Source organism: Anoplopoma fimbria, chromosome 6 (assembly GCF_027596085.1).
Source record: "Anoplopoma fimbria isolate UVic2021 breed Golden Eagle Sablefish chromosome 6, Afim_UVic_2022, whole genome shotgun sequence".
Taxonomy (NCBI): domain Eukaryota; kingdom Metazoa; phylum Chordata; class Actinopteri; order Perciformes; family Anoplopomatidae; genus Anoplopoma; species Anoplopoma fimbria.
The window spans coordinates 13,959,582-13,975,794 of record NC_072454.1 but is presented as its reverse complement, the minus strand read 5'-3'; the positions used below and the strand labels follow the sequence as shown (position 1 = coordinate 13,975,794).

Below are 16,213 nucleotides of genomic sequence, written 5' to 3'. Positions count from 1 at the left end.
AGTAACGCAACTTACTTTTTTAGAAATAATAGAGTATAATATTAATGTAATATTATTATATAACACACACACACACACACACACACACACACACACACACACACACACACACACACACACACACACACACACACTATCAGACTGTATTGCATGTCAAAGCAGCTGCATTGACTAGCTTACAATTTCAATCATTCACTGTTTTGACGGACTGTGAGTGTGGAGCGAGATGGGAATGGAGGGAGGACGCGAGGGAGAGAGAGTGAGTGAGAGTTACAGAGAGAGAGAGAGAGAGAGAGAGAGAGAGAGAGAGAGGGTGAGCCACAGAGGGGAGAAGAAGAAGATCACAGCTGTGTTTCTTTTATTGTGAAGAAAGCTGCTGGGCTTCACCCTGCGATTTTTTTTTTCTCTAGAAGGTAAGTCTACAAATTAATGATCCAATGCACCTTCAAACATGAGCTGACCAATAACGGGGCTTAAATATATATATATATATATATATATATATATATATATATATATATTGCAACTGGCTGTATTGGCAACGTAACAGGTTGTACAGTGTGTGCTCTGATTTTAATTTAATAAATAATAATAACAGATTTATAATCAATAAAAATGAAATGTTTGACAGATTCATTTAATTACAGGCAATTACATGCACACTGCATTCTGCACTCTCAAATAACCCTTTACTGAAATTTTGATGATTTATTCACAAAAGGAGGCATGATTTGAGCTGAAAGCTGCAACAGGTTTCTGACTGAATTTGTTCAGGATGTCTAATTTACAATGATTACTTGTGTGCACACTGATCTCTAATGTTAAGCTTATTCAAATATGTATTTTTCTTTTATTTGCTGAATGATTTAGTTTGTGTCAGTAACCTTATCCTAAATGTATTTTCATCAGTTTAAATAGGCTTACAGTAAGTTTAAGTTAATTGACACTCTTATTTGACAACTGCAGCTGAAAATCACAGTATTTTATTGTTTAGCAATACTGTATGTGTTATCAACCTTATATTTAATATAATATAAATTCAATAAACCCAAAAAAGGATGAACATGGAATTTTTAATTGTTAGATTTATCCCTTCTTATTTTCCTCTCTCAAAGGCAATAATCGAGAGGTCACTCTCTTATGAAAACCTCAGTATGGTATGAGAGTGCAAGTCAGCAGGCGTCCTTCATCATACCTTCTTCTGTTGTTCTGATGAATTGGCACCCTAAAAAAGTGCTGCACTCATTCAAATGCAGACTAATTAAAACAATAACATCTGACCTGAATGATGGTTGCTAATGTCAGCATCATTGTCAATTAATCTATTTCATCTTGGAATTGAATCATTATCTTTATTATATACAACTCGACACAGTCATGGATTTTATATACTATTTCTCTATTACATTCTTCTAGTTCTCAACCAGCTGCTGCACTATGAACCTCTCGGAGCAGATTTCATACCTCTTCAGCTGCAACGTCAGCCCAAGTGAGAGGCCACAGCTCGAGATAAGTGTCTCCAAAAGGGAGCCACTGATCATAGCCGTCCCCATGACCATTTTCTACAGCATCATCTTCTTTGTTGGAGTATGAAAAGTCACTTTACTAGACTCACTTCACACACTAACCACTGTTACCTTCTGAATTACAACACTAAGTGGTACTGTATATGGGATGATAAAATACTCTCGTAGAACTAAGCCACAGTTCTCATCATACAGTTTTAATGATTTGCTGACAGCAAACCACACAAACTGTTTCATTCTCACTAAATGCTGTCTTTTCATGCTTTACAGGTGTTACTCAATGGTGTGAGCATACTGACGCTCCTCATGGATCCTCATATGAGAGCTAGTGCCATTCGTTTCTACCTCATCAGTCTGGTCATATCAGGTACACTCTTCCACTCAATTAAAAAGGAGAATAGAAAGTCTCGTCTTTGTGGTCTTGGAAGGGTCGAATTTGAAATGTATTTTTTTTCTATTGTTCCTTATATCACAATCTTACATGTTCATAACTGCTTTATATTATATTATATTGTTTGAAATGAGGTGTATTGTATTTGTTCTATTGCTCTAATTATGTCATTGTTCTGGCTTGTTATGAGTGATATGAATACATTTTGGCACATGATGCTTTGAAAAATTAATTTACTTACTTACCTTCTCACCATGCACTTTATGGATAATCAAGACCAACAATGTTAAAATTAAATAATTTAATAAAGTGAAAATTTATTTGTATGTATATAATTTATTTCTGATGGATTTAGGTGTGAAATAGACGTTTCATTGTTATTAGGGTTGTTTATTGTCTATTAACATCAGTGGATATTATAGAGCACATTCACTGAATTTGTATTTATACAAATCCACTGAATTGGTATAAACAGGCCCCAATCATGATAAATGCTTTTGATGTTTCACATTCCATTTCTTTATAAATATTGCCAGGTTATACTTTTGAGTACACTGAAAATCATGTATCCTGCATTTAATTTGGGAATGCAGTATTGTATTCCAAACCTGAAAATGAAAATATTTAATTAAATTTCATGTCAAATTAATGTTCTACACATTTTCATAAAAAATTTTCAGTCCTGAACTGCAGTGTATTGCCTACTTTAAGGAACCATCTTCATTGCAAAAGTTTTTTTTCTCTCTTTAAACTTTAGACATTTTGCAGCTGTTGACCATCCCGGTAACTTTGTATCGGTACTACTGGGAGAGCTACCCATGGCGGCTGGGTCGAACAGTATGCAAGGTCTACTTCATGGTGCGCCAAGTGTACTGTGCCACCACAAGCTGGGTTATCGTGACCTTCACCACTGAGCGCTATGCAGCCATCTGCCACACCATGTGGTCTGTCTCCAGCATGAAGGTTGAGTTCTTGAAAAAAACATAGAATGTTTACTGTTTACTACATTCGTCCACAACTGTCATCAATTGGAATGATGTTCCTGTTGGGTTTCTTCCCCAAATTCATACAAAACATCCTCAATCTCAAAGTATTGTATCAAGATATACTGCAGGAGAAAGTGTAATAAAAAGTAAAGCATGTATCTAACTACAGGGCATTGTCATGTTCAGCACCTGTTCATACTGCAGACCTTTTTGAGAAAATCCTTTTTTTGGATTCTGGCCGGATAAAAAAGAACACAGTGGGATGCTCTTACCTGTTCTATATTTGCATCTCAGAATGAAATGTAAAAGGCACAAGGATGGAAAGAAGCCTCATACACGCAAAAGACACACAACAGAAACAACAAGAAATACAATACCATACAAAAGTGCAGCCCATTAAACATTTTATAAAAACTTTGTGAACAAGGTCTAACAATTGGAATTTTTCTCTCCTTCCTTTCCAACAGAAGTCTCGGCTGCCATGCCTTCTTTCAGTCTGGATCATTTCTCTGGTCTCGGCTGTACCCTTTGCTTTGGTCTATGACCAGGCTCTTGCTTGTATCCTGAACTACAATGCCGCTACACAAGCAGACGCCTTCATTATCTCCACCATGTGTGAGATGTCAGAGCCTGATCCTGCATACATCTACAAAGGTGCTTTACTCCTGAGAGCGGGGATCTTCTTTCTGGTAAGATGTGTGTAACAAGTGCTGTTTAAAAGGCTTTATTTGTTCACCTGCATCACCCGCAGGCACTCAACATGCCTCTCCTTCTACAGGTCCCAATGGTCTCCATTTGTACTCTCTATCTGCTCATTCTGCTCTACCTGAGGCGGAACGGACGTCAACGGAGAAATATGGGTCTGACGCGGTGGAATCCAGAAGGAAGACACGACATTCAGTGCCATCAGAATGGAAAGCTACTTTTAAATGAAAAGAGAGCTCTAAAACTCATGGGTGAGCCATGCAGAATTATAAAACCTTGTTTATGTCTTGAGGTTGAGGCATAGTAAATTTCTGTAATTGAGCTGCTGCTACACCCGAATTTCCCCCATGGGGATCAATAAAGGAATATAATAATAAGTGCTCTGATTTATCTTAGTCTGATGAAGACCTTATAAAGGTCACTAAAAGTCAGTCCAGAAAGGGGGACACAGAATTTCAAATGTCCTTGCAAAATAGGTGATGCCCTTCGAGACTTCTTTCACTCTTAGTTGCTAACCAGACAAAAAGAGTCGACATTGGTTTCAGTTAATTTAGGTTAACACATATTTGCATTCTTTGCCTACATATTATTCGTTGTCGATCATGGTCTAAAATGCATCTTTGACTTTGATGTTGAAAACAATTGGCTTTTGTCAACTTTTCATATCCAATCAGATTAAAGCATGGACTCCCTTTGAGGTATTTCAGGATCTGTCTACATTTGTGATGCCCTTCATTTAGGTTAATTATGTTAGTAATTGCTTGTTTATTGCAATAATTTAAAGATCTCTTAACCTGAGCGAGAGCGATTAACATCTTCTATGTTGTATCTTCCAGGTGCAGTCTTGGTGGCCTTTTTTGTTTGCAACTTTCCGGACATTGCCTCGTCGCTGATGCAGGTTTATGTGGTTGTGTGGTCCGACACTGTCCTTTCTGTCTACACAATCCTGAAATCGTACTTGTCGCTTCCACTGTGGTATATCAATGGTGCTCTGGACCCACTGCTGTTCTGTATTTCCTCTCACACATTTCGCCGGGCTTGCTGGAGAACTCTGGGAAGGCTCAGGTCTCACTGCTACTGGAAATATGTGAGCATATCTTGGCTGCGGCAGACAAGTCCTAGTGAAGAAGCAAACACAACGGCCACTAAGAGGATTGATCGTAAATTCTTTAGAGAGAAGATGGACAAAAAGAAAAATACAATCACTAACAAATTCGATCAGAGTAATGGACAGCAACAACAAGCAATCTGAATTGCTATCTCTTTCATGCTAGCAACCCAGCTAATTCAATGGACATACCTTTCCTGGGATGTCTATATCTATGATTACTGTTATCCGACTCCACCAAAACGCACACCCTTATTTGATTGGATGACTACAAGCTAATCACTGTGTTCCACTTAATTTGAAGTGGACTGCAGTAGTGTCTCTCAACCTTTTTAAGCAAGTACAGATGATCATGAGGCAAACAAGGCTATCAAATGAATGCTGGGACACGGTCTTTGACCCAAAGGGAGCAATGGGGTATGGCACAGGTGCAGTGTAACTGGAGTTACAAGGTTGCAGCAGACGGTGCTAGAGAAAGAGATGGTGTCCTCTCAGGTGATCTTTGGGTGCGCTGGTCAATGTTTTAGAATGACATTTGTTTTTGGTCTTTTATTAAAGCTCTTATCAATAATTGCTGAATTTTGACCAATACTGCAGCTAGTTAGCAGGGGGCGAGCTATATGTTTTGGCTTCACTTTTGGGAAACTGTCATGTTGTCATCCATTTATTAATATACAGTCTATGGTTGTACTGCAATGATATGATGCAATATGGCGCCTTGGAAGCATGGATGAAGCGTAAGGGATATTCTAATGTATTCATTGTATTGTTAAAATACATCATTTGTGTCTAAACTGTTTTTAAAAGATGTAAGATCCAAGATTGGGAGCATTTTTATTGGCTCTCATTACGGCTTTCAAATTGTCGACAGCAAGCTGCCGGCTTATAGCTAAAGGTGCCGACAGCGCTAACAGTGCACAGTATGGCATAAGTGCTGACAGATCTAACAGTGTTTAATTGAGGGGGAACCAGAGGGTGGGGGCTACGCCTCCATGACGATGCTGACAGCAGCTGAAACCGCCATATGAGAGAGCAAAGCAGCGGCCTTTATATGCACTGAATGCACATGTGGCAAGCCCCGATATGTCCACAAAGCAAGGAGAAGCTCAGAAAACAACATACACAGAGGGAGAGTGACATTCTCTGCTGAGGTAGACATTACTCCACTATAACTTTACATAGCAGATAGTAGTTGGCTGCTATATTAATGTTCAGAATGTTAAATACAGCTCCTTTCAAATAACCATGGGATGTTACATTACGTATACAAGTCAAAATATCATATAAAAGAATTGTAGCATTTAATCAGTCCATTGTAATGGTTTGGGGAACTGAATGTCACGCAAGAAAAATAAGAACATTTATAGGAAAATACCGTTCTGTTTTAAATTTTCTAATGAAACCATAAGCTTATCATGCATCCTATTAATTATGAACACAGGATATTTAACTTTTGAGGCTTTGAACACTGTTTTCTTGCATTAATGAAAAAAAGATAAATGTAGTTTGTTGAAAAAAGGGTCCTTAAGACTGTCATATATTATTAGGTGTAATTTTCACGTTCAGATTGAAGTGGACATTAAATTGTAATGAACAGAAAGAAATAATACATAGACTAACAAGGTGTTCTAGCTGTAATAAACTGCCAATGATGTATTAGTGCATTTGGAGAAGAAATCCATCATTACAGTATTTCTTGTGTTTGGAACATATAATTGGGTTCTGACATGTCACCTTGGAATACAAAAACTCTTTTTTTTTTTACCTACAACTCGGCCTTCTTTTTGATCCTTCTATTATTGTAAGATTATCTCAGAGTGTTGTTGACAGATGGTATTTTTTTAATGTAAAGTATTTGTTCTGTAAAAGTGATAAGTATATCTGGCAAATTTGTGGAATTTTGTTAATGTCAAGTAATATTTTGGTTCTTTTGTCCATCCATACATAAATGTGCGGTGCGTAAAAACTTACAGTATTGTGACTGATGTGAAGAGATTCAACGTAGTGTATTTTTATTTCAAATGTGATACAACTCTTAAGATATTTCACAGAAGTTACTGGACAGGATATGGTGGTGAGTAATTCGAAGTTGAATTTGAAATATGACATATATTGTCCAAGAGCATTATTTAGGCATATTGCTCACATCATAACTTTATAAAGATAAGGGAAAGGAAAAATTGGTCAGTTAAAGAAAACGTTGTTCATCTCTGATCTTTGATTATTATTAGATGCCGATGAATGTTAATATTGCCAGTGCCCAGCATCTCAAGCATATTGTGTGCACGACGTCCCATGTCGTAACCGCGAGCACACAAGTTCCACTTGAAGGCAGCAAATGTGTGGCTGAAATGGTGCCGGTTATGTGTACATAAAGGAAAAGAAGAATTGGTAACGAAAAAAGCAGTGTGTGGTGTGTTTTTCATCTTTCATTGAAGCAGAAGAGTGAATAGTGTAAACAAGAGATTTAAGTAAAAAAAAAAACATCAACTTATTATCTTTGTCTGCTAATACATTTGTACTTTTACTTAAGAAATGGACTTTTATCTGTACCATGGTATTTTTACACTGAAGTATTGTAACCTTTACATAAAGTGAATACAATAAACTTTCGTTTTGTGTTGATCCCTGTGGACGAAATTGGTAGTTTTTCCTTTCAGTTTTTTTTTGTCCTTTTAGAAAACCTCTCATTTCACTGCAGCAGGCATCTGTCAGTCTGCTACGCGCATTCCTGGTGCTGGATCTACCGGGCCTCGCTTCCCTCCCGTGGGCCCATCAATATGACCCGAGCCTCCAGCAGCGGGGTGTAGAGGCAGGGAACCAAATTCACAACTTATCATCAAAACCATGGAGCTGATCTTCTGTACTCTAATGGTATTTAGTTTTGATTACATTTTAATCATTTAATAATTGTGTTTGCATCAAGGGACAACAACATTCATGTCGTTGTGCAACCCTGTTAAATAACAATAAATTAAGCTTGAAAAAAATGAATGAAAGCGGTAGCCCCTATTTATCAGTGGAGAGGTCGTGACGTGCGTTTATTACAGCCAATCACAACGCAGTGGGCGGGGCTAAAGAGAAAACAGCGGAAGATTCAAATCGAAGATGGCGGCTGGAAATGATCCCCACAACAATCACAAACTGAGCAGAAGGTACAAACATTGCGTTAAATATACACTCAAATAAAAACAAAAACATAAACACGGTCTTAAAATAGTGTTTTTGGAATCATTAACTTTACTGCTTATACAATACCTTTGTTGTGAGTAGAGAAACTTACGTCAACGCTAGTACTATCAGGCCAGCGTTGTCCGTTTTATGCTAAGTATGCTAAGCCTGGCTGACGTTAATCGAGTAATATCTGTTTTAACTTCCACATTAAAAGGTACCAGCCTGAAGCATTACTATTCTCCAGCTCAATCTCTTTGTTTCTCTTTAACAGCGGGACAAAATGCAGTGTGTTTATCAGCCAGGAAAAGCCAAGCACGAGCCAGCCAGTCATCTTCAACCCAGACTTCTTTGTGGAGAGGCTGAGACATGAGCATCCGCAGGCCTTCGAGGATCTGGTGCTCAGCAACATCACTCGTCTCATTGATCTTCCAGGGGACGAGTTTGCCCAGCTCACAGGAGAGTCAGAGGCTAAGGTGCCCTCCGCCACGGTCTTTCTACGCTCCTTCAACTTCCTGAAACGTAAAGGTGAGGCCCATATAGCCTCAAGTGTCTTTAATAGGTCTATACATATGGTATGGATTTAATCATAACATACATTACATTACAGTCATTTAGCAGACGCTAGATGAAGAATTCATAAGTGCATCTCCTTTCTTAAACAAGCATCTAAGAGCATAAACCAGAGCAAAAGTATAGTGCAGAAGCAAACTAATACGAATACAATAAGTGCAACAGACTAATACGAATACAATAAGTGCAACAGACTAATACGAATACAATAAGTGCAACAGACTAATACAATACAATAAGTGCAACAGACTAATACGAATACAATAAGTGCAACAGACTAATACGAATACAATAAGTGCAACAGACTAATACGAATACAATAAGTGCTAAGCGGAAGGCTCAGGGTAGTACTTCTTGAAGAGGTGAGTTTTCAGCATAGATGATACACACAGGATAGATGCATTCCGACCATTGCTTTTAACCCATCCTAAACGTTTAGGAGCATATATAGGTATTGCTATAGATATGTATGATTTATTCCAGGGCTGGTGTATTGTAGGTGTACATTTATGCATATAATATAATTGTAAATGCATATCTCGGGTTTTTGTCGTTGCTCAGACAAAACACTTAATGTGAAGATGTCACCTTGGGCTCTGGGAAACTGAATTTATTCATGATTTTGACACTTTGTAGATTATTTAATTAATGAATTAATAAATAAATAATCAAAAGAAGGGCTGCAGTGAATTTTTTTTTCCATTGCAGATAAATCTGCTGATTATTTTTTCAATTATTGTTTGTTCTATAAAAAGCCAACCTTGCGTCATCAAATTACTTGTTCTTCTTGACCAATAGTCCAAAAAGGTGTTTAATTTATAAGGTAAAAGAATCGGCCAAGTTTTACAATTTAGAAGCAGGAACAAGGGAATGTTTGGGATTTTCTTTTCAATGAAGTGATTTAAGTGAATCATATTGTTTTGCAATAGTTGCCCATTAAGTTCAATCAACAAATCAATGAATCAACAAATTGTTTCAGCTCTAATATGCCTGTTTATTAATTGATAATTTAAGTAATTGTTAGTTTCTGTCTCCACATAATTCCTCAACAGTTTTCATGTTTTTTGACAATGGCTTGCTGCTGCTGTTTATCATGTAACAGGTTGCAGCAGGTCCATGTGATGGATGGAAACGATAAAAGGTTTTGGAATAAATGCAGTTGTACATGCAAAATATAAAAACAGTATTACTGTGCTATTTGATGACTTTCAGACAAAGGAGTGGTTTTTGGTGCACCATTAACTGAAGAAGGAATAGCACAGATCTATCAGCTCATCGAATACCTGAGTAAAAGTGAGTATCACTTCACAGACATGCATGACTTCAGCCGTCACTTTCATCCAAAGCAGTTTCTGATATCATGACTAGATACATTTTTCATGCGTGAGAAGGATACAGATCTGTAACCATAATATATTTTGTGTCAGACAAGCACCATTATTACTTGATTTTAACAATGTCTTAATATACCTAGTTGAATTTCTTGATCAGCCTGTATCAATAACTTATAATTATTGCATTTGTTAGGCATCAAGACTGTATTCTAACTCTTACTACTTTGACTTAGTTCGAAACCAGTGAATTATCATGAGGTCATGGTCTATTTCTAGAAAGCGATGATGTCATTCACTGAAAGTAGACACTGGGAGAAAATGCTTGGGTCAATAATTCATCTGAAAGCACTTTGCTCCAGCTGTCTCCCTCCTTCCATTTCATTCACTCTGTCCCTCTCCTCGCTTCTGTGTCTTTGTCTCCCTCACTCTTTGTCTGTCCGCCCACACACCACATCTCCTCTTTGGCCGGCTCTCACCATGTTTTTCTTTCACCATTCAGACCTTCATGTGGAGGGTTTGTTCCGTGTGCCAGGCCACAGCCTAAGGCAGGCAGCCCTGAGGGAGATGCTGAATGCTGGGGCAGAGATAGATCTAGAGACAGGGGACTTCCATCCCAATGATGCAGCCACTTTGCTCAAAGCCTACCTGGGAGAGCTGCCAGAGCCTCTGCTCACGCACAGACACTATCATGCTCACCTGAAGATCGGAGGTGTGTGATGACAATACACAGATCCATGACATGGCTCAATATCCAAATCAATATTAATAAAATAAAATAATAGTGCTCACCTTGCTCTTTGGTTTTGTTTTGTTTTTTTTCTCTTATGTGCTGTGTCCAGAGCTGACTCGCTTTGATGATAAAGGGGAGAAGAAGAATGTGCCTGACAAAGAACGCCAGATTGAAGCATTTCAGCTGCTTTTCATGCTGCTCCCACCAGCGAACCGCACCCTGTTGAAACTGCTGCTGGACCTGCTGTACCACACTGCTCGAAATCAGCACATCAACAAGATGTCCGCTATCAATCTAGCCACAATGTTTGCTCCACACATCATCTGGCCCAAAAATGTAAGGGCCTTAGGTTCATTTTGTTTTGCCTGCTAAGTATGTTTCACCTATCCACACTATCCTCGGGTACGCATGGCTCAGGAGGTTGAGCGGTTGCCTAGTAATCTGAAGGTTCCTCCAGAGAGTTTCATAGTGTCTTTGAAGGAACACACTGAACCCATAACCTGAAATGCAGTCAATTTACTATGTTTTCAGTCAAGTAAACCTTGACTGTTTTCTTGAATTTGTTTGGCATGTTTTTTTTATTTGGCATTTTTATGTTTTAGGTGATGGCAAGTGATCTGCAGGGAAACATCGAGCAACTGAATAATGGCATAGCGTTCCTTATCAGGCACTCGCAGAAACTGTTCAAGGTAAGCAGTTTTACAACCCGTTTCTCTGGACTTCTCTGGTTGCTCTTCCTTGTCTGATGACAAGAATAACATAAGGTTGGATTTTATCCCCTGAAGTGGTTAAATTGGTGCTTAACTATACTTTCCCTTAAGAGAAACACGGGGAAGTCTTTATAATTGGATATCTTTTGTAAAGATACATTTTGTACATCGCAATCATATGGTAGTGATGTTTCCACTGTGATCTCATAGTTGCTAGGGTTACAGTGAATGCAAGCAGGGTAATAAGAAAGAATATGGAATTTACATGTGAAAGAGATCAACAAAGGCTAATTTGTTTTCCAGTGCCTGTAATTAGCAGCCTATTGGATCTCAACTTCTTTGTAATTCTTCATTCAGTTTGCTTAGCTTCTATATTGTACACAAAATATATTCTTCCAATGGCAGCTTCAATACACCATTAATTTCTTAACACAAATCACGTTAATCTATGGTACTCTAGATTATTTCTTCACAATTAACTCTTATCAGTGGATTTAATTGACATGTTTACTTCCATTGAAGGCACCTACATACATCAAAGAATATACCCACTTGTACTTCACAGGATCAAAAACTCTTCAATCAAAGGTGAGTGTTTTGGTCCTTCGTCTTTTCTTCTCTTCCCAACTAAATTCATCTTAATAAAAAGCGTGTTAATGCTGCAATAAATGTATCTATAGAACTACTCTCAATGCTCCAATAGTGTCCTTGCTAATTTTTGTATCCAGTAACCTCAGTGTCTGGTTCATTTTATGTACTTTGGTCTAAATGCAGAACTCTGAGAGACTCTTATGTGCTACCGGGCTCTTAATAGAAATACTTTTAAAGGAAATTGCAATAAAACTTCTGAATACCGTGCTGGTATTCAGCCTTGAATGCTATTAGTTTGTTCACATGTTTGTAAAGTGTGTGTCTCTTGTCATCATTCTTGTGGTCACATCTATTGAAAATAACATGGGGTTTCACTGAGATAACAGAACTTAAAATATCTTGTCACATGTTATGTCTGACCTTTCTAGGATGATTTGACACTCTGTTCTGGGACTCAAGATGGGCCCAGACCTGCCTTAACACCCGCCTCCCCTTCTCCTTCCATGAGAACAATCAGAGGTGAGGTCAGCACCACCTCCACCACCAGGTCATTTGAGACCCAGAGTTACACTGAATCTGCCCTCAGAGAGCTGTACCAGCAGGTCAACAACATGCCTGAGTCTGCCAAAAAGAAGAAACTCATCAGACAGGTACAGTACCCACTGTGAGGAGAAAGAACATACAGAAAGCTGTTGCAACCCAGCACCTAAATGTGTTTTATTTTTGTCTGTAGTTTGATAAGCAGCCTTTGCTAACGCCTTCGGCTGACTCACGGACACCCTTCAGCAGGAAACATTGGCGTTCACGCTCTTTGGGTGGAATTATCAAGGTTTGTTGACATTACTCATGTGTACAGCGCTAGCCTTCGCCTTTCAGCCTTCGCCTTTCAGCCTTTGTTCCATTTTGTTCCGATTCTTGACAAAGAATCTTTCAGGGTGAACTCGCACTGACAAAACCAATTAAAATGATCCTATATAGTTTTTTTTATTACTCATGAAACATAATTATTTTGTCTTCAAAGAAGAAGAAACACAAAGAGGTTCATCGCTTACCGCCATGTATACGTTTTTGTTTTTTTCACACTAACTGGCAACTTCATCACTGACAACACAGAGATACCACATGATACCAGCGTCATTAACTATTGGCTCACAAGCCTTGTTAGTAGTGGCAGCCAAACGTCAGATATCTCACTCAGAGATGAAGAAAATGTCAGAATGTTTAAAATGATTAATACTCATCATCAATTGTTGAGGAAAAAATATACTTTTATCTGGTACCTTTTGTAAAAATCATGTGGATGTATTTTTTTCCCCCCTATTTGTCTACATTAAAAAGTTATCAATAAGATATTTATAGTCTTGTATACATTATAATGTATATAATGTTTGTTAACAATGATTAATATACATGGTATAATTTACAGCCTTACCCTCATAGATATCTCCCAGTAACGATTTTTTTTTTGTTTACGAATCAGAGGAAGGTATTGGGAAGCCAATTATTAACAGAGAAAGAAAACGGTAGTCTGCAGAGTCCTCTACCCAGCGGTCAATCGGTGGCCAGGCAAGAGAAAACACCAACTGTGGAGAAGTGAGTATTGCATTGATACACCACAAAGCAAATGAAACAAGTCTAAGAATGACTATGTGTGCCTTGTGAAACATGAGAGAATCTACATTTTCACGATAAGAAGACATCATGCCCTAGATATATGGTAATGTAGACTCATAATATTCCCCCATGATGATAATGATGGACATGTCTGGAGAAGCACTCAAGCAGTAATTATCTTTTATTCGAACCAAACCAATGAAAATGTCACATTTAAATTGTGGGACAGCACAATACACTCCTAAAAGTGTCATCCACCAGTGACAAGTAGTTTTCCTCATGACTGTGTTGAAGGAGTTATCTGGCACATCCAGCCTTCGGTCTGTGGTTCACCACAGGCAAGCCTGGCCTCACTTTGACTCAACGGTGCTTACATTGCTAATGATGCCTGATGTACTCTGCTGAAAGGATTAGAACTAACTTAATCTTTTTTTCTCCCTCTCTCTTTTCATCTCGTCCAGGATTCTCTTTTAAAAGAATGGGTTCTTCACAAGGAAACATCAGGCGGACTGTTACGTTATGGGTATTTAATTATCCGAGGTGTCGACACAAACTAAACAGTGTAAGGCAACGCAGTGAAGTGTAAGTCTTAAAGGTTGGTAAGATACGCAAGAAACCAACCAAATTCCTTTGCAGTCAGGCAAGTTTTACTTGAGCTAGAGAACATAAAAGGGGTTAATGGAAAACAGTGAGGATGTTGCATGCATTATTTTAAGTCAATGAAACTTACCAGCTTTCTTACCCAGTCTATTGGCGTTACATCTTAAAGTCCTTATTCCTTCCCAACTCACATGTATTTGACCAATGAATTTGTTTCTATTTAGCTTTACCATTGCCTGAAGCATGTTAATTTAATTAGCAAAACCTAAGTATTTATTTCTTATTGGTCTTCTGATCCTCAGTGCATCAGATGTATTGATAAAATGTTGTGTGCAGGCATTTCTATTTAAATTATAAATTTGTTTGTAAGTTAAAGTAGGTTTAGTTTGACTCACACAGTCAATGCAGACCGTTCAAGACATTAATTAGAAAAGTGGTAAATTCTAAGATGTGCCTTTTAAGGAATATATCCTAAATTTCTCTTTAAATTCCATATAGCTTTAAGTGTGTGCTGAAATTCCTATAAAAAAATATATTCAAGTGTCAGTAAATTAAGGAAGTGAAGCGAATGGAGGTTTGGAGATGCAGAGTAAAAGGCCAAAGGACCATCTTGTGTAGATTATATAAATAGTTTTCTCTTTATTTCAACCAACCCAAACCTACGGTGATACTAAAGAATACTGTGATACTTTAAAACCACTGCTACTTTAAGCTTCATCTTGTTTTTTTGTTCCATTTTAGTTTTTCTCAGGTCAGTTTTGATTCTTATGCAACATTTTACCGTTATATTGCTTAATATGCATTTGTATTTTTAAAATTGTTTAGCTTTTTAGTGCAAGAAATTTTATGATTTTTTTTTGGTCTATTTTTATCTTTTATTTTCAAAGGTTAATGAAGAGGAATTTGTTGTTTGCCTTCTGTTGTGGCTGTTTACCCAGGTGCTTTCTTGGAGAGTTTAAGCCACTTAAACCTACTTGTTGTCTTATTATTTAAGTAGCAATTTCCAGATCAATTGTCACTCACATCACCATGCTGTTACTATTCAAATATTAATGTGATGATTGGTCAACATGTCAACTGATGGTATTGATGCTACTGTGAAGCTTTGCAACTCTACAACTGCAATTAAAAGACATCAAGCCGAGTTCTGTAAGTGTCTTTTCATTTGAGATGTTAGGAAGTGGGCTTAAGGAGGCTGGAGACTTAATTATGAATCGTGCCTTTTGCCACTTTTTCTTTCTGGAATGTAAATAATGTTGCTCTCTGAAGCTTGTGATGCTGTTGTACTTGCAGCCACAAGGTGATGCTGTTTAGTTGCAAATAATTAGTCAGCCAGAGCGCCTGAGGTGCAACATCTCGTCTGATCTGGTCAAAATAGAGATAGTTAAAGACAATATTCCTATGACAGAAATATGCTTATTAGCTACTCCTGTGCTGTTAAATACCCAAAATATGTTTAAATGTGAACACTCAATATTTTATAAATAACAAAAAAATGAACAAATATGAAATGTATTGGCCAGGTGGCCACTGCATCATAACACCCATCTGAACAATTTCCTTTAAAGACCAAAAAATGTAACTTTATGCTTCTCTAACTCCCTTTCTTTGACCTCTACCAACTTTAACAGTACATGATTTAATGTCAAACATCAAGAAAACAGTCAACAAGTTGAATGAAAACTTTTAGGCTTATAATGGCCTTTGCAGCAAATAAGAAAGGGGAAGGAAATTTGAATGAAATGCATGTGACAATATATGTGCTGAAATATAAACGGAATTCAAAATAAAATAAAATTGTTAATCAGTTTCAGGCTAAATATGAACAATATAGTTGGAGGGTGAGTGGGTGGATAGTAAGAGTGAAGGCAGCTCTCCAATAGGAGGAATATCTCAGTGTGTCATTATGGTGTCCATGTCAATGCATGTTTGGTATTGTAAGTATATGTTGTAAACATCTGTGAAAATGGGTCTGTCTTTTCTCATGTTCTGTAAATATACATCAGACAGCTTCCATAATAGGAATAGTATTGTTTTACAGCCAAAATTCCGGAGGGCTTTTTTCTATAGCATTCCAACTCCAAAATGAGCACGATGTAAAATGAGTCAGGCATACTGCAATCAACTTTACATTATCTGGTGTGCACACAAAACCCACAGGCATATAGGATGAG

General features: G+C 37.7%; 2 protein-coding genes across 2 annotated transcripts; both read left to right on the top strand.

Moving 5' to 3' along the window:
• The first annotated feature begins 1,437 nt into the window (after positions 1-1,437).
• On the top strand, positions 1,438-4,860 carry LOC129092737 (pyrokinin-1 receptor-like). The gene is made up of 6 exons (XM_054600755.1): positions 1,438-1,587; positions 1,797-1,893; positions 2,675-2,880; positions 3,371-3,592; positions 3,682-3,859; positions 4,445-4,860. The coding sequence occupies exons 1-6, from the start codon at positions 1,438-1,440 to the stop codon at positions 4,858-4,860; spliced, it is 1,269 nt and encodes a 422-aa protein (XP_054456730.1).
• A 2,714-nt stretch (positions 4,861-7,574) lies between these two features.
• On the top strand, positions 7,575-15,176 carry LOC129092340 (rho GTPase-activating protein 19-like). The gene is made up of 12 exons (XM_054600261.1): positions 7,575-7,590; positions 7,767-7,871; positions 8,162-8,415; positions 9,673-9,753; positions 10,294-10,503; positions 10,634-10,860; positions 11,127-11,213; positions 11,757-11,822; positions 12,254-12,475; positions 12,559-12,654; positions 13,306-13,418; positions 13,901-15,176. Exons 2-12 carry the CDS (start codon positions 7,825-7,827, stop codon positions 13,911-13,913), a joined length of 1,416 nt encoding a protein of 471 aa, XP_054456236.1. The 5' UTR covers positions 7,575-7,590; positions 7,767-7,824; the 3' UTR covers positions 13,914-15,176.
• The last annotated feature ends 1,037 nt before the right edge of the window (positions 15,177-16,213 follow it).

Coding starts and splice junctions, on each gene's coding strand:
- LOC129092737 (XM_054600755.1), top strand. CDS start 1,438: ATGAACCTCTCGGAGCAGATTTCATACCTCTTCAGCTGCAACGTCAGC. Junction 1,588..1,796: donor GCATCATCTTCTTTGTTGGA/GTATGAAAAGTC, acceptor CATGCTTTACAG/GTGTTACTCAATGGTGTGAG. Junction 3,860..4,444: donor GAGAGCTCTAAAACTCATGG/GTGAGCCATGCA, acceptor TGTATCTTCCAG/GTGCAGTCTTGGTGGCCTTT.
- LOC129092340 (XM_054600261.1), top strand. CDS start 7,825: ATGGCGGCTGGAAATGATCCCCACAACAATCACAAACTGAGCAGAAG. Junction 8,416..9,672: donor CAACTTCCTGAAACGTAAAG/GTGAGGCCCATA, acceptor GATGACTTTCAG/ACAAAGGAGTGGTTTTTGGT. Junction 12,476..12,558: donor AGAAGAAACTCATCAGACAG/GTACAGTACCCA, acceptor TTTTGTCTGTAG/TTTGATAAGCAGCCTTTGCT.